Source organism: Diadema antillarum, unplaced genomic scaffold, assembly GCF_040938485.1.
Source record: "Diadema antillarum isolate AM-2024a unplaced genomic scaffold, OU_Dant_1.0 seq00001098_RagTag, whole genome shotgun sequence".
Lineage (NCBI taxonomy): Eukaryota > Metazoa > Echinodermata > Echinoidea > Diadematoida > Diadematidae > Diadema > Diadema antillarum.
The window spans coordinates 690,841-716,486 of record NW_027271915.1 but is presented as its reverse complement, the minus strand read 5'-3'; the positions used below and the strand labels follow the sequence as shown (position 1 = coordinate 716,486).

Here is a 25,646-nt window from a genome sequence, read left to right as displayed (position 1 = left end):
AGACTCTCTTTATATTTTACTGCACTGACAATTCGACATTTAGGAAAATGTTTGTAGACACAGATGTTCACTTTTTACGAGATCAAGATCGCGAAATATAGATAAGTAATTTATATGAAGAGCTTGCTTCCAAAAGGCGCTAAAACCATTGAAAAATGATGGATTTAGAGCCTATTGGACGCAAGCTCTTCATATATAGGATACACGCCTGGAATTGTTTGGGTTTTTTTTTTATTTATCGGCACTTATCTGTCATTCAATTTTCTTCAATTTTTATTACACCTAGGTTCGAATATTTATGCTCTTTATTTTATCTCAGTGATTTCTATCGAAGGCATTTGTCTCAACAGAATATATTCTGCTGATTCTGGCACAGAGTTAACACCGAAATCATTGGTATATGAACAGAGCAAAGGTTGTACAACTGACTTCTTAAAACATTTTCACTATACCAGTCCTATCCTACTTATCCTATAGCTTTGGCAATCTTAAAAGCGAAAGGTGAAAGTGCAATTTTATCTTATGTCAGCTAAGGACAGACATCTATACTATTATGATCTAATCATAATTGAGTATTGATAACAAAACCTTGTTCCCACAGGAACATCATACAAGATATGTGTTTTATACAGTATAATTATTCTTATAGAAATAGAAGAAGTAGTGGTATTACAACTTAATAGTATATCGGTCGTGTACATCAACTCTTTGTCACTTTGAAAACACAACAAACGAACAAAGGTCTGGTAGTATATGTTGGCAAATCAGAAATCTTCAGTTTCTCAATTTCAATGTCACTTGAAAGGTTCAGTGCCATGATAGTTGGCATGATTTAAAGAATACTTAACATTATTGTCTCCTAACATCTTGTATGAAATCTGGCGGTGATACGTCCCTCAGTTTTTGGGAAAACAAATGAAAAAAAAAACAAAAAAAAAACTCATGTTACTAGAATATACGTTTTCCTTTCAAACGGAGGATTTTGGAATTTTGGGGGGTCTGGATAATTTCTGTGGAAATCTATTGTTTTCCCCTTCATCATAAAGAAGTTTCAGTTTTATCATTCTGAGTAAATGTTTGAATTACCTCTATAAAACATACCAGCTTATAGGAAAGTCATTTCAATTTTCAGGGGTGGCCAAAAGGTGACAGGCTCATGAAATCTAATTCGCAGACTTTAAGAATTGTGACAGTAGAGCGATACCAGCCATTCAGACTGTCTTAGTCTGTAACTTAACATCGCCAGTAGCATACTCTGGCGCCAAAAACATTAGCGCAGATTCGGAAGCAGAAGCGCCGCTTCCGCCCTTGCGACATCTCTCCATCGGTCCCCACCTCCAGCCACTGAGACATTCGACCGCTGCACATCCCGCGGATGATAGGTCCGTTGGCGGCCTGGACGTAGCCAGCCGGAATTATTCCTACGTCACGATAATTCTCTGTCTCCATCTTGTCCGAGACCAAGTCGATGACCTGAATGAACAAACAGGGAAACAAACGAGGGAAAAAATAAAGTACTATTTTAGATTAATTCAATAAACTCAAATCAACATCAACTATACGGAACACACACACACACACACACACACGAATTAGAAGCAGGCATGTGTAATGGATGGGGGCGGAACTTTGAGAGAAAGCGCTTGTTTTAAGGAGCAATCGGATCAAAAGGCATGTCAAGTATAATAGATTCTCCTAACAAACAAGTAATCAAGTTGGTTCTTACTTTTCAAAGCAAACTACAAACACTGATTAAGCTTCAAAAGTGGTAACGGTAGATAGCATGGAGGACACCTCCACACCCACAACAACTCCACTTCCCGTAACCTTGTGATTTATGGGTCCTCGAGCCTCTTCAATCGAATGATATTTACACACATATACACAAAAACTCATGCACATAAACATATATTATATCAAATATTACACACTATCATATACATATAGGATTATAAACATGCACGCAGTGGCGGATCAAGAGGGGCGCAACAGGCGCATGCCCCCCCCCTTATTTTTTTTTTGTTTTATAAAAAAAAATAAATAAAAAAAGAATACGAAATGAAACCCAGAAGTGGCACCAGAAATATTAGTTGCCCCCCCCCCCTTTTACAGAATTCCTGGATCCGCTCCTGTGCACGTGTATACATTCACAATACCATACGCAAACTCTATAAAATAATGATACCTGATTATGTTCCTTGTTCCTGGTGAAGTTCTTTGCCTTCTGTGCCAGTTTGTCTTCAAGGGCGAAACCCACGCACGTGTTTTGATCATGGATGTTCATAAACACCACATTCTGCCAGAAAGGATTTAAAGAAACAATTCTGATATATTTAATTTAAGTGTACATCGGGACTTCATGGTGATGCGTCAAAAAAAAAAATACACAAATAGGAGGAACTCACAACCATTTTCCTACGACATGATGAGTTACCTAGTTAACATGGGGGTGGGCCACCCCCCCCCCTCCCCCCATGAAAATTTTTGCCCCTTCCCCGCCCCAGGAATTCTCGAGATGTGAAATTGTTTGGCCTTTTTATTTTATAGAAAACTGTCTAACTGTTTGGACCTCAGTGTGCGCCAGATTGTTGAATTTCAGTTATGAAAATACAAAATCTCCATCTCATGGGAGGGAGGTCAACCCCTCCCATGGATAAACACATCCTCCCCGCTGGGTTCCCACCGAGATTTAGTATACTTTGGGACAAGTTTCCCAAGGTAATTCCACTAAATGTGCACGAGATTGTTGAATTTCAATTATCTAAGTGCAGAAGCATATCGGAGAGGGATACCTCCTTCCTCATCGATCCTTCCACCGATTGGTCTCAATTCAGACTTACTACAATTCCCTGATGCAAATTTCCGGACATTCTAGCAAAATTTTGCGCGGGATTATTGAATTTCAATTCTAAAAATGCATAAGTTCCCTCGAATCGGAAGGGGATATACCCAGCCCCTTCCGACCCTCCTGTTGATCAGAGCCTGTTACAGCTCGACCGTCCCTCTTATAGGCTTATAGAGTCGGTACCCTTTGGGGATGAAACTATTCCGAATATTCCACAAAAAGTGTTTTCTATGTGTTCTTTTTCGATTCGAAAAAAGAAATGAAAAAAGATCCATAGTGGGAGGGGGCTACCTTGTCCTACACAATGCTGAACTTCGCAAGTTACTCTTTAAGAGATGAACAGATGAATATCTTTCAGACATAACCACATAAAATACTCATCATTGTACAAAACATGAACGTGATTTGTATACATGTGATTTAAAATGATTTTTAAGGTGTTTGGACTATTCGTTCATAAACTTATCTGAACAAAATTGACCCCTCTAGTACCTTGTAATTTATCACTGTCATTGCATAAAAACAAGTAATGCAATGCAATTCAATGCAAATTAATGATATTGCTATTACACACAAAATGTCGCGACTATACAACCTATGAGGAGGATCGCCGAGCTACAACAGGAGGGTCGGAAGGGGTGGGGTATCCCCCTCCCATATATTTGTTTTGTTTTCCTTGGATGATGCTCGAAAAGTTCTAATATATTTCATTCTATTCAATTTATAGAAACGTCAACAGTGTGAAAAAACATTTTGCGAAGATTCAAGTCATTTATTGCCATGCACTCAGGCATGAAAATCGTGTTAATAATCTAAAAAAAAAAAAAAAAAAACCGCCCTTGCGACCAAAAAGCTCTAAATCCATTGAAAATGATGGATTTAGCGCTTTTTGGAAGCAAGCTCTTCAAACAATGGAATACAGACATGCAAATATGTAGAAGGAAACAGAACATTGTAACTAAATGGCAACTACTCATTAAAGTATTGCACTGTCCCTGCGCATGTGTGTCCTGTTACAAACAATTCTGATTTCAAAAAGTCGTAAAGTACCACCACACCACCCGCCATCCATCCAACAGAAAACGAGCCGTCATAACTGACCAAAATGTTCCACGATGCAAACTTTGTACAAAATGACAAATAATTTTTAAAAAGTCGACTCCAAGAGGAAGATATAAAACGAAAAATTGAGACGAAAGATGAGACGAAAAATGGAGACCGTACAGTCAGGAGTAACGCTCGAAGTGGACGATTCCATTGTTATTTGTATCATTTTTTATGTAATTGTATTATTGTTATCATATTATTTCATGTATGCTTTATCTTTTTGGTATTGCATTTCATGAAAAAAAAAAGTAAATGTTGGGGCCAACACGAAATCGAACTCACCCGATCGAAGTCGATCGCGATCGTGGCTGGCGAGCTGCCGCTGAAGTTACCAGGAGCGTTGATGAGAACAGTGTTGAGGGCGCTGTTGTAGGTCACGGTTTCGGAGGCAGATTCCCCGTTTTCGCCCCTCAGCTCCACGTGCCCAGTCTGCAAATCACGTGATCAGTTTGTAAACACAGCCTTGACTCTACAGGGTTAATCGGTTGTTATGACGTAGCAACTTGTGTTTGGGCACGATATTTGAAGATTCAGCCAATATCCTGATACCTTTCAAAAATTAGTCTAATGTGAAACTTATTAGGACGACATGAAAATAAACCAAGTAATGCAGTTTCATCTATTATAAAAATAGAGTTCATAATTGATTAATTTTGGGGGTAAATTTTGAGTAGATATTCTTTTCATACCACAGAAAAAGAAACATAAGTCTCACTATCTGTACCTTTTTTTTTTGTCTTTTACGCTTTCTTAGTCTTCGTCAAGTGTTTGTAAATGTAATCTGCATTTTAGAACTTCCATGCTATCCATGAAATATGATTATCTGCATAAAGTGAATTTCTAAAATGTTGCCTCAATAAAAATATAACCACAGTGGAACACACACACACACGCACACAAATCTAAGGTTGAATTAATGCTACGGTTTTTTTTTTTTTTTTTGGGGGGGGGGGAATTGTGATCATTTTCACCATGACCATAATCAAAATGGTATTCATAAAGTATGTAAAGTATCTTTGCACTCACGGAATCATGATCTAGGACTTGATTCGGGCGACTACTGTTTGCTGATTGCGGGCATTGAGGACTCCCCTTGTGAGCCATTGCAGTGATTGTGATGGCACCGGCTACAAGTAGAACTGTGATGAGTACAGCGGTACAGGGGATCCTCCACGAGGTGAAACGCGAGGCTTTTGGTGGCGCCGTATCTGCCCCCATCTCGGCGTATGGTGGCAGAGACGAAGAATTATTGTCGCACTAAGGTAGGCAAAGGAGGGGGTTGGGAGTTTTGAGGTATTTGGATGTGAAAGTTTGAATGAGCAGAAGTGAACTTCGGAAATATTAAAGGAATGGTATAGTTTTTTTTTTACGTTATGATTCAGTTTTTATGATTCAGCCTTCTGCAAGATAGGTCCTACTTAGAATCCACTTGAAATGAAATGTTATACTGAGTATAATGCTACGAGGAAATCTAAGTTTGCTTGATGCAAATTGGTTTTAAACTGGCTGAGATATCCGGAACAATACTTTTTACAAAGTAATCCCAATTAAAGATGTTATTTACATCGATATGTTTCGGGTTTCCTGGCTATTTCCAAACAAAATTCCATCAATAATAAACTTTGAATTTAACTTCGAATTATGTTACGCACTTTCATATTTCGTAAGAAGTGTCTCATTATCTCGAGAAAAAAAAAGTATTATCAACAGAAGTTAGAACCTGAAGTCAAATCTCAACCGAAATTATACGTGACCCTGCACCTCAAACAAACAAAAAGTCGCCAGACATGACTTTTTAGTTAAGACCATATTCTGAAAGAGCAGACTTTAAGCTTTAAAATGATGTATAACTCAAATCAAATGGACTCTAACCTATCTAAATACTGGAAAGAAAGCACAAACTCAGAAAAAGTGTGAACTGAGAAAAGTGGCTTTGAAGTACAGTGTCTATTCAAGCGCTTAATCTTTACCAAACCGTGCTGTGCGATGAATGGGACAAAAAACAGGAAATAAACCACCAGAGTAACAACAATGAAGAAATTATCAAATTAAACTGAAATTAAGCATGCCTCATTAACACATTCTGTCCATAATTAATGCCAACTTTCAAAGCAGTAGCATTCAAAAGTTATTATAGTTGAAAGTGAAGAGTGTGGACAAGGTTTTTCAGAAATGAAAAAGGGATTCTAAAGACACACCTAATCACACTATTCTACCAAAAACGTTCGAGATAAACTGCTAAAAAAAACACACTTTCCTGCCCGTTTTATGATACCATGCAAATTTTAGCATAATGTAAAAGAAGACCCGCTCTTTCAGAAAATATGAGAAAGTCAAGTTCGGCTAGGTTGACCCATTTCACTTATTTTCAGTCCTCACGCAAAATCAATGTGTGCGAATTTATGTTCGTTTTGAGATACACGGTCACATACGATCTCTTTAACTGTGCGAAGATCTTAGATGCACGTAGAATATCAACGTCGATTATGATAATCATCATGATAATATGCTCATTGCCAAAAATGCCACTGTATATAGATCTGTTACTTAATTGCTGTCTTCCTTGAACAGTTGAAAGGACTTTGGGAATTGCAAATTCTTTGAAAGATTGCAATGAGGCCGCATTAGCTTGGAATAGCTAGTACGGAAAGTGTTTCAATTTAATTCAATTCAATAGTTTATATATTTCCATCAAAACAAAATATATGATACAAAGCGGTACATGTGTCAGTTTGACTTCACGCAGCTGGAAAGGACAATTAATTGAACACAATATAAAATATACGCACGAATGGTGTTATAACAATAAAAACAACAGTGCACACTGAGTTGTGAAGGTAACAACAAAGAAGAAGTAATCATAATGATGGAAAAGTGTACTCTAAAAAGCTAAGCTTGTTGGACGTGGAACATTAAAAAAAACAGCAACAACACCATTATACATATAAGATGTATTTATGTCAAATTGATCTATATAACATTTTACAATTGATCACTGAATGATGCTGATAACGTTTTTGTGCTATAGCTTGCAAATTATTTTGCATCTAAAAGGGATAGACGAGCTAAGTAAATTAATGCTTCAAAAACACACCTAAATGTGCGAATAATACTGCCAAATCATTTCTGTGATGTTAAAAGTCAGTCTGGAAAGCTTACCTGTGATTCTGATTTCTCCATGGTGAAATCGTAGTTGATGAAAGACTGTCAGTGGAAGAAGTTGCAAGGTCGACAGTTGAAGGAGTGGGTAAGATGTCCGCTCACCGTCCAGTTGTCTGTTGACAAGATATTGCAGGTTCACCTGATTTATAGCAAAACGTTTGGGCTTGGCTTTGTAAAAACTCAAATTTCACTCAAAATCCTCGTGCTCTGATAGGTTGGAACCAAATCAATGGAGCGCTCACCTAAATCTGGCTTTCGTTCAATATGATATCAAGTTTCACTTAAGATCCGTCTTTGGACAGGATGTTTTACCCACCATGTAACCCTCTCTGCTCGACCGAAATGTATGTATGGGTTTTTGGCAAAGCCAGGGTATTAAATTTTCATGGCAGGTTCCTCGTGTAAAACGGTATCAACACTGCAGAGGCTTCCCTGGAGAAAAAGAGACATTATTACCTCCGCCAAGGGAGAAGGTTATGTTTTCGTTACCGTTGGTTTGTTTGTTCTTTCGTTAGCTAGTTAGTTTGTCCGTGTGCAAAATAACTCAAAAAGTACTAAATGGATTGGGATGAAACTTGCAAGAAAGGTTGAGAATGACACAAGTAACAAACAGTTAACTTTTGGTAGTGATCCAAGAAGTTGTGGGGAATTTATTAAGGATTTTTGATATTTTGGCAGGTAGGGTCAATGAACTTGGGAGTTCAGGCTGCACGTATTTGAAGTTTGCATGCGCGCACTAAAGAGCGCCGTGCAGCTGAGGGTTTATGACGTAACAAAGGATTCTATATTGGGAAATCGGGCGATTTTTTTAGTGGGTCGAAATCACTGATCTCTATGGAAAAGCAAGATTACGGTGGAAAGTAGCTGCTTGGCGGAGGTCTGCGCTCTCAGAGTGCTTTTCTAGTTACCATTGCCATTCTTATTCTAATTGGTTTCACTATTTTTGTTATTATAATTATGATTGTATTATCATCATATCATTTTTATTATTATTACTAATGTTATGATAATTATCAGTATTATTATTATTATTGTTATTATTATATGGCCTATTATCATTATTCCTGTCATCATCATTATATCATCTTGAATACTACTGCTACGCTACTTTAGTAATGTAGTACATTCCGAATATCTATACAAGGAACACATTTTGCTCCAAGACAGAACAGTATCATAATTAACTCTATATACCCAGGGCTAAATGTCTTTTTTTCCTTAAAATATTGAACTAGTTAAGATTAGATCAGCAGTATTTGGTCATTATCTACCATCGTCAAATCATTTGTCCGCAATAAAGTGGATAATTGACTGCAATGTATACGAGAAACTACAATCATTTTCCCTATGTCATGCATGTGTCATACACGGATTGTACAGTTGCTCTTCGCGGTCAGCTCGTGGGTACACCTGTCCAGTCCTCAGTAAAGGCTATTCTGATAGAGGGCCCTGAATACAATGCCCTCCTCCCCTCGACTGATAACAATAAATCTAATCGCAATCATGTTAACAGAGCCTTTAATCTCTCTCTCTCTCTTTGTTGCAATAGTGTAAGCGCCCTGACCCTCACGGGAAATTTATCAATCATTTATTGCATAGTGTTTCAGAAAAAATGGTGTCTTTTTAGACACCTTTTTCCTTGATGTATATTGTATTGAATTGAATTGAATACACATATCCCAGTGAGGGGAAAAATTATTGTAATGTATTGCGTTGTATTGTATTGTACTGTATTGTATTGTATTGTATTGTATTGTAATTCTATTGTATTGCATTGCATTGTATTACATTGTATTGTGTTGTGTTATATTGTAATGCAATGTATTGTATTGTATTGGTCTGTATTGTATTGTATTGTTTTGTATTGTATTGTATTCCATTGCATTGTATTGTGTTGTATTGTATTGTATTGTATTGTATTGTATTGTATTGTATGCATTGTATTGTATTGTAGTGTATTGTATTGTATTGCATTGCATTGTATTGTATTGTATTGTATTGCATTGTATTGCATTGCATTGTAATGCATTATGGTGTCTTTTTCGACACCTTTTTTTCTTGATGTATATTGTATTGAATTGAATTGAATAATGAATATCCCATTGAGGGGAAAAAATTATTGTATTGTATTGCGTTGTATTCAGTGGCGTATCTAGGGGGGGGGGGGGCAAGGGGGGCACGTGCCCCGGGCGCCACTCCTTGGGGGCGCAAAAAAACGAAAAAAAAAAGCGAAGAAAAGAAGAAAAAAAAACGAAGAAGAAGAAGAAAAGAAAAAAGAAGAAGAAGAAGAAAAAAAAAAAAACTCGCCCGGAAGGGGGGGGGGGGGGAGAATGGTGGGGGGGGAGGGTGGCAGAAAACCAAATCAAACAAGATAAAAACAAAACATGATGATGACGCGGACAAAATGACAATGTTTATTGTGTTCACACAAGAATTCCATGTTCCGTAAGCTGAAATAAAAAAATTTTCGGCGCGCTCGCTGCGCTCGCTCGCCAAATATATACAAAAAGAAGGTAAGAACAAAACTTGATGATGACGCGGACAAAATGACAATGTCTATTGTGTTCACACATGTCATTTAATATCTAGCAGGCAAAATGTTTCACTGAGCAGCGGCTGCAATTTCTTTCGTTCTGAAGCGATCGCCAATTGGATCAAAAGGCGCCAACGGTTTCGAACATAGGGGGGGGGGGGCGCAAAAAAACCCCAAATCAAACAAGATAAGAACAAAACGCAATGATGACGCGGAAATATACAAATTTCGGCTCACTCGCTCATATTGATTTAGAGTATTTTTTCAAGTCCTCACTTTGGTGGTATAAATCGTTATCTATAAGGCCGTCACTATATATCTTGATTAGAATTGTAAGATTTAATACGCAAAAAATGACAAGAGTTCCATGCTTAGTAAGCTGAAATACAAAAATTTTCGGCTCGCTCGCTGCGCTCGCTCGCCAAAATTTATATATAGAGAGATAAGAACAAAACGTGATGATGACGCAGAAATATACAAATTTCGGCTCACTCGCGCGCACTAATTTAGAGTATTTTTTTAAAGTCCTCAGTTTGTTGGTATAAATCGTTATCTATAAGGCCGTCACTATATCTTGATTAGAATTGTAAGATTTTATAAGCAAAAAATGGCAAGAATTCCATGTTTTGTAAGCTGAAATACAAACATTTTCGGCTCGCTCGCTGCGCTCGCTCGCCAAAATTTATAAAAATTCGCTACACCCTCAAAAGACCCCTTTTAAGTGCTTGAAAAAAGCATACAATGTAGACTTTGTTTAAAGTCCCTACCGGGATGGGGTTGGGGTTGAACACTTTTTCAGAAATTAGGGGCGCAATTTTCGCGCTTGCCCCGGGCGCCGTTTCCCCTAGATACGCCACTGGTTGTATTGTATTGTATTGTATTGTATTGTATTGTATTGTATTGTATTGTAATTTTATTGTATTGCATTGCATTGTATTACATTGTATTGTGTTGTGTTGTATTGTAATGCAATGTATTATATTGTATTGGTCTGTATTGTATTGTATTGTTTTGTATTGTATTGTATTCCATTGCATTGTATTGTATTGTATTGTATTGTATTGTATTGTATTGCATTGTATTGTATTGTATTGTATTGTATTGTATTGTATTGTAATGCATTGTATTGTATTGTAGTGTAGTGTATTGTATTGCATTGCATTGCATTGTATTGTATTGTATTGCATTGTATTGCATTGCATTGTAATGCATTGCATTGTATTGTATTGTATTGTATTGTATTGTATTGTATTGTATTGTATGCATTGTATTGTATTGTATTGTATTGTATTGCGTTGTATATTGCATAGTATTCTTCGATTCTATACTTTGTGTGACGGTGCAATGTATCTCGATAGTAATCCCTTCAAGTTTGTTTCAACATTGCCTCATTTATGAAGTCATCAATGTCGGAGAGGTTTGTAGTTTGTATGCGTGCACAACGATAATTGAAATCGGTACTCAAAGTTTATTATTTCTTTGTTCTGGTTTTGTTATCGCAGTTTACGTAAAGAATATGCATTGCACAACCCCCTCCCACCCCCCCCCCCCCCCCGCTATCTCTTAAAAGGATATTAATTGAACTAAAACACAACACTTTTAGCAGTTTGACAGAAATGGGAAAATCCCATCAAAAGTTGGCGTAAACAGGTCCAAGTAATATCGATGAACTACATGATGTAATAGGTTAATGTCCTATAACATACGTTTGAAAGTGAGGGGTTTTGTTGTTGTTGTTCTTTAAACCACTTCCTCTTTTACTGATATTTAATAAGAGCAGAGACTTTAAAATATTGAGGTTTTCTTCAACGGGATTAAAGTTGACATGATTTCTCTCAGAACTTGACGGGAAACCCCCGTCTACAATGTTCTAGCAGTATCAAATCATAACATACCATAACTGCGGTTAACCGCGGTTCGGGTACCAGCAGGGGAGATGCGGGGAGTGGTGCCATGAGGAGAGTGGTGCCGCAAGGAGATGTGAAGCCCCCCCCCCCCCCCCCCCCAAACATCCTCAAACTCGGGTTTAGAATTCACAGGTGAAAGCTCGTGTGCCCTTTGTTGAATGTGCGATAGGATCACTGTCACTGTAGCACAAGGAAATAGAGATGGTACAGCTCAAGAGACACATGTCAAGAAAAGAAAATGGAAAGACAATAAAAAGTGAATTTCTCATAAATGATTATACATGCACGGTGTATGAACCCTTCTAATACTAAGATGACATCAATATGATAAGTCTGCGATTTATGTGTAATCTAGTTCCATTAAAGTCTTTCATTTGGGCAATTCATTCTATTTGACATTTTGTGGGTTAATTTTATCGTGTTCCAGAAGTTTCGTGTATTCACCACAGAGGTGACATGGCCTTGAAGCAAACATAATCCTCCTCCTCCTCCTCTTCTTTTTTTTTTCTTCTTGCTCCAACAGACCCGGCTTTACAGACAAGCGTACAATTTTCCCGCACTTGTACTAAAAACATTATATTCATATTGCTGATCATTAATATTGTTCATAGCCACTATGGGACAGAGATTTCGGGCATGTCACTGGGGCGGTATGGGTTCTGTATGTCTCGCCGCGAGTTATAGTCTCATTTGTCTACAGTGTAATCACTTCCTGTTCCTATAAACTAATCTCAAAAGGTACAATTTTGCACCGTCGCGTCCCTTTAATATCTTTTATACGGATGTTGTAATCCCATGTTAGTAAACACTGTTTATTCCGAACTGTATTCTATTTACATTGCATAATACGAAGAGTTTTATCGCAAAAAAAGGAAGTAACTCCATTCCTGATAAGTTGAGATATTTGTGATTGAACACTGTAAAAACATCGGTGTTAGATTTAACACCACGGGTGTTAAATCTAACACCGATCAAACTTCAATAAAGGACCACACCCACAGGTGTTAAAAATGCACTGTGATGGTGTTGAAAAGTGTTCACCTGACACTTCGTGGTGTTAATTTGACACTGACTTGGTGTTATTTTGACACTGTACTGGTGTTAATTCAAAAATGACACCACATGGTGTTGATTTGATATTTGCTGGTGTTAATATCAATGGTTTAACACCCGTCCAGCTTCAATAAGGGACCACACCAGCTGGTGTTACTTTGGTGTAAATTTATTTTCACATTTTTTCAAAAATCTAGTATTTCAATGTAAAATTCTTGATCGTCTTGTTTAAATAAAAAATCAACAAGAAGTGCAATTACTAAGAAACTCTTCAAAAAACAGTTTAAAAATTGGAAATGACACCCGTAGGTGTTAATTTAACACCATAAATGAGCACCGAAAATTTAACACCAGCTCGGCGTTCACTATTTAACACCGGACTTTTTGCAGTGAAGGTGATAAAAACAAAAGAAATTGTAGGAAAATGTGGAATATTTTTAATCATAACTTTTAGAACATTCCTTGTTATGTTACAAGTAAGGTGTTACTGGAAAGATTTCATTTTGCTCTATCTGATGATGGACTTACTTTGAAATGTTGAAAAATGGAGCTTAGCCCATTTCGCATTATCAGTCTTCATATATAATATTCTCCTTTTTTATACTTTACACTTGGTCTGAGCAAGGAGGTTTAAGAGATGGAGTTCCAACTGGCTGTAATTATTTAAACAGCTGCAATTTTTCTATTTATGCACCAAAGAATTCCACAGGTGCACTTGTGCCTCTGATGATCAGGGTTCCATGCCGCCGTCTTTTTGAGCAATCTGAAGATTCATTTTAAACTCTTACATTATACATCGTTTATAATATTCTGCTTGTGTATTTGTCAAATAGAATGAATGTTCTCTTAATGGTAAAGCATATGAAACAAAAGTAAAGCAAGATTATGTGCAAAAGGGTAAACCTGAGCTGTATGTCGTGAAAATATTTGAATCTGTACTCTCACTACAAAGCCGATTTTATCATTTTTCCGACCGCTTCCGACAAATGAAACTGATATGGTATAATTTTCGAGTATAGTTCTTTATTCATTTATATGTTAGATTAGTGTAAATTCATGTAAAAACGAGTGATTTTGATTTTTAATTTCATCGATTTTTGTACAATTTTTATTCGCATATCCCCGTGCCTGTATTATTAACGTGTCGCTTATAAAGAAGGGACGGCGAAAAGTAATTACCATCATAAAGACATATCTTCCTTTGAGAGTGACGAGTCACGATGCAGTGCCACATGAATCAATAATTGTCTTCCTATCTGTGAGGCAGCTCCAGTTTAGCATATACTTCAAATATTTCTGAGTGGCGGCATGAAACATTGGATTAAAGGGAATGAGACTGTTGTTACTCCATTTCTCAAACCTCCTTGGTCTGAGGCAAATTGTCGTCACGGGGTGGGGACGCTATACCTCGCGGCGATATGTCACCCTTTCCTGCTTGTACTAGCGTGAACTCTGATTTATCTGCACATATGGTACTGGTAAACTATTTTGCACCCTGAACATACTATCCTATACATATCTTTGGTTACCTTTCCTTTTTTCAATATACAGCCATTACTGTATCACGTTTTCATCCAATTGATTACATTGTTATGTATTGTCAATAAGTATACTCAATACTTTTTAAAGCAACTCGCTTTGAGGATGCAATTCACCAACGGAAGGATTCTCTCTTCTCATAAGGAAATCGTTTGAAATGATTCATTCGAAATGAAGATGAAGATTTATGTAGGTCCTTTCACATATTCATCATTCTCCTCGTGATAATTGTTATTATCATAATTGCTTTTACTGCAGTATTCTCCTCTCTTATTCATTATTTAAAGAAAAAAAATTAAAACGCTTAGTGTAAAGACGTTTTTTTTTTCATTGCATTTCCAATATTTGATGGGAGCCCCCCCCCCCCCCCCACACACACACACACTCCAACATGGCTATGTTTTCCCATCTCCTTCGTTCTGTAGGCTAGCCTCTCACAACCTCCTTCATCATTTTCAATGCATTTACTTCGACATTTACACCCACTCACTCACCAGCATATCTCCGCACTCAAACCGTTAAAGGTGTCGTGTACCGTCACTAACGCACACACTGCCCTTGACCCGCTTGTTAAATCATTATGTTAATTCTTTTATCATAATACGATTAATGAGTTCGAAAAAAAAAAAGGGTGGCACCAATATGATTTCTAGCGTGTTAGTCTGATACATATGCATTCTAGGAGTTTGAATACAAATTATGATAAAATGGAATCCTTTCATATGTATATCCACTTTTTTGGTTTTCTATAGGTATAGGCCTATTACTGAAACTTGCCTGCACTCTGACTTGCCCCTCCCCCCACCCCCCCCCCCCCCCCCACCCCCGTTTAGCATTGTTGGTTATAATATAAGGACAGATCTGGCCACATGATGGTTCTGTAGCATTTTATGCACTGGATTGTTTTAAATGTAAAAATCTAGAAGAAGGAATGACCTTCCTATTGATGAATCGGAAGATCTATTTATAGAGATAATGATCATTACAATAAATGTTAATTAGTTGGAGTATAATATACATACTAGTATAAACAACCAAATTGTTCTCAGATAAGTTTGATAATACATTTGTATAGATCTCACCAGAAAATAAATTTGAATATACAACCTATGGGTTATTTCAGTATTTATTCTTCTTCTTCTATTTCATATTCAGCAAGTAGAATATTGAATATTTCATCAATATCATGTCTCCCAAAATTACTCAACCAACACGCATGACACATACAACAAAAACGCTTATGGATAACATATTTTCCAAGGTTCTCACAGCTGATTATTTTAGTGGTATCTTTGTACTGAAACATCTGGCCATGTTTATTTTTTTTGCAGTCACGAAAAACGTCCCCATTTCACATCACGGTCGACAGGTTGGAAATCGAATGTGGAGAAAGAAACCAAAATTAACATTGACTTATTAAGTTTTATTTCAGCGCAACAGCGATGGTTAGATGTTAACAAAGAAAATGACGCCAATGCAGCATATGACAATTTTATTCAGAAATCATGGTAAAACCATTATTTTTGTTAACCTAAAATATTGTTATCGTATCAAAATATCAGAAGGAAGTAATTCAAAGAGGAAATGAATGGTCATTTGATGAAAATTGATTTCTTTTTTTTTTTCGTGGCTGAGATATCCAAAACAGACCAATCCCCCAATAAAAGGTGGGACCCACCATTTATTAAAATCGCTTTGTTTAACCTTGTTTTTGGATGCATCAGTCTTTCCAAAAACGATTTTCATCAAATAAAGTTTGAATTCGCTTCAAGAATGGTATGCTTTGTAAGCGGTTTCTTGGTATCTCTCAACAAGTTAAAAGCAAATCCTCATCTCCACCAATACTATACCACTGCTTAAATATTTATTTTGTAAATATTGGTTTCAAATTGGGTTCCTAAGTGTCCTATAAATATTACTAATGATAATTTCATTCGAACGCTGAATCCCCGCAAATTCATTATGTCGGGGTTTTTTTCTCGGCAAACTGTATAGCCCTTGAATAGTTGTTAACAAGTTATTCCAAAAACTAATTTAATGTATTTTAACCGTTCACGTTCCCAACCTGATGAATGTAATATTTGTGTGGTTGGCATATTGTTCATTGGACGAACGTACACCAAATTGGGGGCGTAGTTTTGAATAATGAACTGACAGGGCATGATCATAAAAGGAATATTACAACAGTTTTACCCAGACAGATTTGGCATTATAATATAAATTGCGATACTTATTGTCATTCACGTCATATTATATTATCCTTTATAATGCAATTGTTTTTCCTCGTTGACTTATTGTAATATTGTTTTGGGTATTATTGTAGTAGGACGCAGGTAAATTTGTTGTTTTTATCGCAAAGAAAGGCAATCAGAATTTGTTCACAATCTGCGTAATTAGCGCATACTACCCGTTATTTAAGCCCTAAAGGTACTAAAAATTGATGATATACATACTTTCAAACTTCTGTATTCACGTATGAACATACCTAAAATTTGCTGCCGCAGTCATTTCAAAACTTTTTGGATTATAAATGCAATCATTCTTTCGTACCCTACCCTTACAAAATCCAAAATCCCTCATAGCTCACAGACCTGTGAGGCATCACGAACCAGACATATGGAATGCTTTACCTGACTCCCTGATATCATGAACATCATTGTTTTCCTTCGAACCTAGTATAAAGAGATAACTCAATATTTTTAGGAAAATATAACAACTGATATAATTCTATTTACTAATTGGTCTGATCTTGTTAGTATTATTGCTGTGATACATTGAAGTGTAATGATATATCATATGGCCGCTAACACAAACATTTAACGCATCTACCACATGCCTACCGCCACGACTGCACACGCACAACACTCACTCACATCTTCGTTTTCCCTCTAAAAAAAGTGACTATCTGTAACATTTCCTTAGTGTGTTTTTAAAATTATGGTGATTTGTTAGTTTCTACAATCATATTATACATATATATATATATATATATAATTATGGTGTTGGTGTTCCTAGTTACTTATTCCTTTGTTCTAGTTTGTCATCCAAGTTTCAAGAAAAAAACAAAAAAACAACATGTTTGCACACGAATCTCCCCCTACCCCTTCTAGGATATTAATTGCAATAAAACGTACCACCCTTTGACACGCAGAAAGGGGAAAATCCCATCGACACTTGGCTTAAACAGGTACAAATAGTATCAATGATACACATGATGTAATAGGTTAATGTCCTATACGTTTTCTGGCATGAAACATTATGTATCTACCCTAAAATGATCTTTGCTTTTCACGTATAAATATGAATAAATCTTGTGCACACATTCTCCAACATAAACGACTATACTTTCCGTCGGAACGGTACCATATTTTTTTTTTTTTTTTTTGGGGGGGGGAGGAGGGGGATTAGTGGACTTTGTTCTCACAAAGTTCATGATTTGTCCCAATTACCTTTCACTGCTTGCATTTAAATGTAGTGTCTGTGTCACGCACAATGAAGCACAAGTATTCTGAAAAGGAAATACGTTTTCGTTGAAGTAAAAAATGTGACTATCCGTAACATTTCTTTGGTGTATTTTTGAAATTATGGTGGTTCGTTAGTTTCTAAAATCATATATATATATATATATATATATATATATATATATATATATATATATATATACATAATACCGCGATGATGTTGGTGTTCCTAGATACTTATTTTTGTTCTTTTGTTCTAGTTTGTCATGTTTCAAGTCATGTTTGCACACAAATCTCCCACCTACCCCTTCTAGGATATTGATTGGAATAAAACGTACCACCTTTTGACAGAAAGGGGGAAATCCCATCGAAACTTGGCTTAAACAGGTACCACTAGTAACAATGATACACATGATGTAATAGGTTAATGTCCTATAGGTTTGAAAGTCAGGGTTTTTTTTAAACCACTTTGTTTTTACTGATCTTTGATGAGAGCAATGACTTTAAAATGTTGGGGTTTTCTTCAACAAAATGAGATTTGACATGATATCTTGTAGGACTTGACGGGAACCCCCCTTCTATAATGTTATATCAGTTTCATACCATAACATTATCCAGTGTCGAGGCTGCTCGGGTCGCCTGTAGGCATAGTAAGGGAGATGCGGGGGAGTGGTGCCTTGAAAAGGGTGGTGCCACAAGGAGAGTGGACTCCCCCCCCCCCCCCCCCCCCCTGCATCTCCTCTCACTTGTATTCAGAGTTCACAGGTGAAAGCTCCTGTGATCTCTTTTAAAAGTGTTTAAAAGGATGGTGCAGTATTGGTTGAAGTGAGGATTAAGCCTTTAACTTCTTGAGAGGCGACATTATATAGATGATGACTGGCGGGGGAGGGAACATACCGAATGTTCCACCCGAAGGGTTTTGAAATGCTATTGAGGGAGGTTATAAGTCCCGAGACGAAAGTCGAGGGACTTATAGTCTCCCGAAATAGCATTTCAAACCCTGAGGGTGGAACGTTTGATACATGTTCCCGACAACAAAAGCCATCATCTGTTATATTATATGGGTTAGTCAGATGCGTCAAATACGTCAACGTTTGTCAACCACCAGCACAGCACAACGCACTCGATCGCTCGCCCAGATCCAAATTCACTGTGCGCGGGTCTTAGGTCTTCTGTCATTTGTTACGTGAAAATGTTTTCCCATGGAAGAACATTACAAAGAATGTTCTCCCATGGGCGAACATAACAAATGTGCCTTCATCACGTGACTGTGTTCAGCCAATCACTAAACGGTATTTGACTAGCCCATTTAATATAACTTTATGAAATGTTCGAGAGCATAAAAGTCTAAGAGGTGCTTATTTGATTTTTTAAAATGGCTGTGATACAAACAAAAGTAAAAAAGCAATCTAAATATTAAAAAGGTGGGTGCCACATTTTATCAAAATCCCTTTGTTTTGGATATCTCAGTCATTTCAGAACAATTTTTTATCAAATAAACTATGAACTCCTCCTGCAGTTATACGCTCTTCCATATTTCATATAAGGTTTCTCATTATCTCAACAAACATCTCATCCGAAACTGTTCTTTTTCTTTGAGATCTCTGTCACTCTAGCACAAGGAAACAGAGGTGATACACCACAACAAAGAAACAAGTCACACACACAAAGGCCCGAATTCACGAAGGTGGTACAAATGAAACCATGGTTTAAACCATGGACAAAAACCATGGAGCGCCAAGTGTCGCACGGAATATTTCGTTGCGAAATCAGTAATTTCTTTGACAAAATGACCGTTTCGTTAACGAAATTATCATTTCGTGGACAAAATGTCAGTTTAGTTACAGAATGTTGTCATTTCGTTACAAAATAATCATTAATATCGACGAAATGACTGATTTCGTAACGGAATATTCCGTGCGACACTTGGCGCTCCATGGTTTTTGTCCATGGTTTAAACCATGGTTTCATTTGTACCACCATCGTGAATTCGGGCCAGATTGTCCAACATCTCAAAGGACAGCAAATAATGAATTTCTCAGATTCATGCATGATTTTTTTTTTCAATACTAAAGACGACAAGACAGTGGTTAGCGATTTATGCGTAATCTTGTTTCTATTAGAATCTTTCATTTTGGCATATTTATCCTGATGGATGCTTGATATCCTGATTTTGATACATACACGGAGGTATTAGATTTAACAATGACCATCTTGATTAGCGTTAAGTGCCATGCAGTCAGAGGAGATTGGAGACATGGTTCAACTATCCTCTATCACTGGATGGCTCGACTCTTCTGGTATTGAGGTAACTATTTTTCTAATTTGTTTTTTGTCATTTTTAAATTTTACTCTTTTATGTCAATTTTTCCCCCAAATTTCAGGGCACCATGCCACAAAATAATGACCGGGAAACACAACGAGGGAACTTAACAGATGTATTATACTTCGTGCTTTATTTTGGATAACTAAAAGAAATAAGAAGAGAAATGAAAGCATAGCAATCGTTTAAATCGAAACTTCCATTAAAAGTCAATAGAACACTTAGTCGAAGAAGTGGCTCCTGTAAGTGTGAAAATATCGAATCATACTCTATTTCCAATACATTCCAATCGTATGAAAACAGTGTAAACTTAGCTAACTTTACGAAAGTTAAAGGTACTGTTTACCACTGGGAGCAGTGATGTAACAATAATGTTCGAGTTATCAAATTTTGATGCGTATGTTAAGGTCAGTTGTATCACAAAACATACTACTATATAAAAAGATTCGCAATAAAGCCTTACATATTCGAAGATATCACTATTTTTTAAATGAATAATAATCGTAAACGGTTAATTATGCAAACAATCCTAATGTAATTATTTCTCACGTTTTGTATATCTAACAATATTTAAAGGGATGATACAGTGTCGGTGGAGCTAAGGATTTGCCTTTTTACTTTTTGCGAGATACCAAGAAACAAGTTACGAAATGGTACAGAGCATACCATTCCAAGAGGAGTTCAACGTTTATTTGATGAAAATCCGTTTTTGGAATAGCTGAGACATCCAATTAACGTTGGTTCAATTGATTAAAATGTTTACACTGGTTGTTTCTATTCCTATTTCACATTTTAGAACTATTTAGAAGCAATAATGCTGGGTTTTTGTTTCATCTGCAAATGGTAAATATTGCCTTTAATTTCCGTACACGAAATAGGCTGCATCACGCCAAGGGGTTTAAGTTACATGATTTTGACGTTAGTTTCAACTGTGGAAACTCAGGACTCCAGAGGATATCTTAGAAAATCCTCAACGGCAGGATCATTGTGTGTCTATACCTTTAATGATCCTTGGTTTTTCATGTATGGATGTAAATAAACTGTGTAGGGTGTAAAACAATGTAAAATAGAAAGTGCACACACATTCCTGGACTTCTTTGAATATGGGAAAGAGTGAACTTTTCATAACTTGGCTTTGACCTTTGACTCATGACCCACACAGTCCCAAAATAATCCCTGACAGGCAGGAAATGCATTTGTACTATTATAGTTTAACGAAGATACCTCGAGCCATTCCCGAAGTATAAAAAAATAATAAAAATATAATTTAAAAAAATTCACTTGACCCTTGACTTTTGAATAAGTGTAGGTCCTTAGTATTTGATTGTGTATTTGTTTATTCAATGATTTACCTACTTGTTTATCTATTTTCTAACTATTCATTTTTACTTTTATCACCGTAACCATCCTCCTAACGTACATGTGGTAAACATGGTAAACATACCATGTCGACATTGAAATGTGTAACTGAGAAACCGGGGAAAACGAACTTTGATAAACACAACTCCGAATCTTGAGGGCGCTCCTTCTGGCTAAAATCATAATTATGCTTCATCTCGATCACTGCATAAAATGGAAGACTTGCACTGCCTATTGATATTCAAATGAAGTTATTGACGGTTTTGTACTGCCCATTGTTATATACATTATGGCTGTGAAATTTGGGCTACTTACAATGCACCCTGATGGATGAAAAATTTCATGTAAAATATTGTAAAAAAAAAAATTCTTAACTGTAAACAATAAAATCCTACACGTTATCCAGTAATACGTAATGTAAAATCTGTATAGAATGGGGAGGGGGGGGGGGAGGTAGGTCGAAACTGGTTCAGAAAGATCACTAGATCACTCTTCGGTTGGCAAAAAAAAAATCACGTACTGTTTAATTTTTTTTTAAATGTACAATAGCCAAGATTTGCAATCAAATTGGCTCTATGCTTCAAAAAGTGATTACTGTCTGTGGTTTTAATGATGCGGGGTTTTCTCAATCGCTTTGTTCTCTTTGGTTTAAAGGGATGTCAAGCAGAATTCAGCAGATAAATCTCTTCCATTTTGGTTCAGCACTGTTGAATCAAGTATTGCATGAGTGAATCATAGGATTTTTTAAATAAATAAGTTCGAGTTAGCGAGTTGGAAATATACGTGTTGATTCGTCCTCGCAACCATGCTATTAATTTTACCAAAATTCACAGATATTACACTAGTAAATATCGAACTTCCAGTTGTAACAGAAAACGAAGGTGACACTAATTGTGATGAAAGATTATGTTTGTACATTGTGCAATCATAATAAAATTGGTGAGAAATTTCACACCTTGTTCGAATTGTAGCTTCTTCGACACTCAGAGACATGGTAGTGATACGTAATAATTATTACTGCAGATACCTATGCACTTTTAAGATAGACTAGTTGTTAAATAGTCAAAAATAAAGGTAAAAACGTAAAGCTTTGTTTGTTAATTGGTGGTATAATAGCAAAGTTCAGAACCTCAAAGCCGTCCAAGGGACATCCCCTTCATCACCCAAATGAATCCCCCACTCCCCGTTCGCTATACCATGCCCCTGTCAACTTTATCTTCAAAGTTTTTCGTATAGACTTTACCTCACGACTTTTGAAAGTTTATTGAAATAACCAGAATCATCATAATATAGGCTATTAATACTATATAATTCTTAATTGCTTAAACCTTCCATCTGTGCGTACCCTGTGTACTTTTCTTTCTTTCTTTCTTTCTTTTCGGTATTATACTGTATAACGCAGTTTATTTATATACCTATTTATTTTATTTTGTGTCTATTCTTACATGTTGACAGACTGTAAAGTTGACCTTATGATTTCACATATTTACTGTAGATTGTTAATATAGTAGATAGTTTTTGCCCCAATGATTAATAACCATTTATTGAAATTTATGTACTTTTATTTATTGACATTATATTGCATGTATGACTTAATATTTTTGTCTACATACATAGATTTTAAACTGCTCCCAGTACACAAGCTCCTTTACTATATTAAAAACCAATACCCCCTCCTAGCATATAGTCTTTGCTTTGTTTATGATTATCGACATTTTGATAGTCATTTTGTATGAATGTTAGATTGTTGACGTTAAGCCTTCACAATATAAAGGCTTAACATCAAAAGGTGTTTTCTTCCAAGAAGTTCAGATTTTAAGTGGGTGACGTGACCTTCCTGTTCCGAGAATCTGCATGAGGAAGCATCCAGTAAGTCTTGGAACGTCTTGTAACGACTCATCTACGGGAAACGGTTGACATTCATCCTGGTATGGCCTGAAGAAAGCAGGTACATGTATATGGGGGAAAATCCCGCCAGATTTTGGCATTCTGCCAATCCCGCCAGATTTTGGCATTCTGCCACATTACGAAGGTCAAACGCGTTCATGTACGTCTTGATGAAGATAAAGGGAAATTCTGTAGGCGAGTTAACCCTTTACATGTCAATGTGCCAAATAATCATAAATTTAACACACAAACCAATGGACAGGAAATAAACATGGCACACAAAGTCTTATAAGTTATAGTTGGAATGGAGAGAGTGAAATATGACAAGCCCAATTAAGTCGGCTTTACAAGTACTGGAACTATGATATTCTAAAGATACGCTAATTTTTCCATAAACAGATCTTGAACAGTTCATGAGAATATGTCAGTGAGTGAGCTGATAATGTCATCACGCCACACTTTTTCTTTGATTAGGTTAAAAAAATGATGAAAATTCAATTTTCTGCTAAAGAAGTTCAAGACATAATGTTTATCATATACTAGTTGAGCAACTTCGAAATAATGATTATTCAGATGTGTCAGGACTTGAAACTGGGGCGTAATTGCGTTAAAGATAAACAAACTAAAAAAAAAAATCACAATTTCCTATAGGCCTACAACCCCTACAAAAAGTTGTGAGGAAATGACATCATTAATACTAGGCCAGTGTCCAAAATTGAGTATCTGAACATAAGAACGACCCAAGTCCATGGAAGACCATTTCGAGTAAACTTGAAAAAACTTTATATCTTTTTTATTTGTCCAATAATAATTAACTGTGATGGGAAGGCAATATTGTATATTAAAATTAGAACATAATTTGTATATTGTCATGACAATTACCATTTACATTAGTTGTGGAGAGTCCAATTTGTGTGATGGACTTGGGTCGTTCTTTGAATCATATACATACATGATATTCTGCTATAGAGATGAGAGAAGGACGAGAGAGGGCGCTATGATATGAGTGTAAGAATGACCCAAGTCCTTCATTCTTTTATTCATATAAGATTTAACTCATTCATTTCAGGCACTTCCGGGGGTAATTAGGATTTATCATTATACACAAGATGAGTCCATGCATAAGCTACAATTTCCCATGTCAAACTGAATTTGGCCAAAAATGTGCTTGTTTTTTTTTCTATAAACTGAGCTGATCACTTCACAACGAAAATTAAATTTTTCTGCTAGATTAAAACATAATGTTGTTACTGGTTGAGTTCCTTAAAAAATATGATTAGTCAGCTGTATGAGGATTTCGAACTGGGTCATAATTACGTTTGAACGAAAAACTTGAACCTGAAATCCACGATTTCAGGTACAACGTCTACATTAAATTGTAATGAAACAGCATTAATTTACTATTTGCACACTCATACTGACTCTTAAAAGAACTGTCCATGAAAATTAGCAAAATCTCACAATTTCACAATTTCCTTAATTTTCATCTGTTTTTGATCAAATTTTCATTGTTGTGTTTAGAGAATCCTGCTATTTCTTTCACACTAACTTTTAATTGGATTGGTATTCCCCTCTAAGCTCAATGCTAAGTCAAAGATTCTCTGACAGAACTTTGTCATGAAAGTGTTTTTGAACTCCACAGACAAAGAGGACCTGCCAAGATTTCGTTTAAACGTTGACGACTTTCAAATCATATTTCAGTTTGTTGTCTTTTGAATAGAAATCATGGCGGACCTTTGAACCTGAGAACAGATTTGGCCAGTGTAGCAATGAGATAAGCTCCATTTGGCAATTGGTATCAGAAAAGAATCGATCATCGTGCATTGATCTCTTAAGTTAGGAAGATTTGAAAAAATAATGATATTAGTGACAAGTATTACACTTACAAAACAACAACAGTGTAGTGGTAATCGGTCAGTAGTGTTTCCATTGAGTCTCGTCCATTGGCCTTCAAATGAAGTGCATCTTTTCTTCCAATCATTGTTGTTTTTACACTCGTCGGGTGCCAACCAATCAGGATGCAGAGTGGACGGAAACTTTTCTGAAGTTCACACTGCCCAAGAGAGAGAGAAAGAGAGAGAGAGAGAAAGAGAGACAGACAGACAGACAAGCGGCTTTCTTTTCCCTCTCTGGGGCGGCGTACTATGGCGCCCTCTGCGTCGTAATGATGACATTTTACCGTCTCGCGTATATATCGCCCTCAGAGTCTTTCAAAAAGTTTACAAACTGATAATGCGTTTCACACCTGTATATCATTAATATGACTTCTCCTGTTTCAGATTTCAATAGAACACACTTTCTAGGGAAATTCCCCTTCATCAGCCCCACCTCTGGCTCTCGTCAAGCAGTATCCTGTATCATCAATGATTTTTAGATGAATGTTAATGGGTATATTTCAGTATCTGTAGTACGGCAAAAATAAAAAAAATAAATACATTATCATTAATTTGTAAGACGGTAATACGTGAGA

At 36.4% G+C, this 25,646-nt stretch overlaps 1 protein-coding gene across 1 annotated transcript; it reads right to left on the bottom strand.

Moving 5' to 3' along the window:
* Positions 1 to 204: 204 nt before the first annotated feature.
* On the bottom strand, positions 205 to 7,232 carry LOC139743614 (uncharacterized). The gene is made up of 5 exons (XM_071654089.1): positions 7,112 to 7,232; positions 4,979 to 5,209; positions 4,235 to 4,381; positions 2,186 to 2,296; positions 205 to 1,473 (listed from the first exon to the last, which is right to left on the bottom strand). The coding sequence occupies exons 1-5, from the start codon at positions 7,130 to 7,132 to the stop codon at positions 1,234 to 1,236; spliced, it is 750 nt and encodes a 249-aa protein (XP_071510190.1). The 5' UTR covers positions 7,133 to 7,232; the 3' UTR covers positions 205 to 1,233.
* Between the last annotated feature and the right edge of the window lie 18,414 nt (positions 7,233 to 25,646).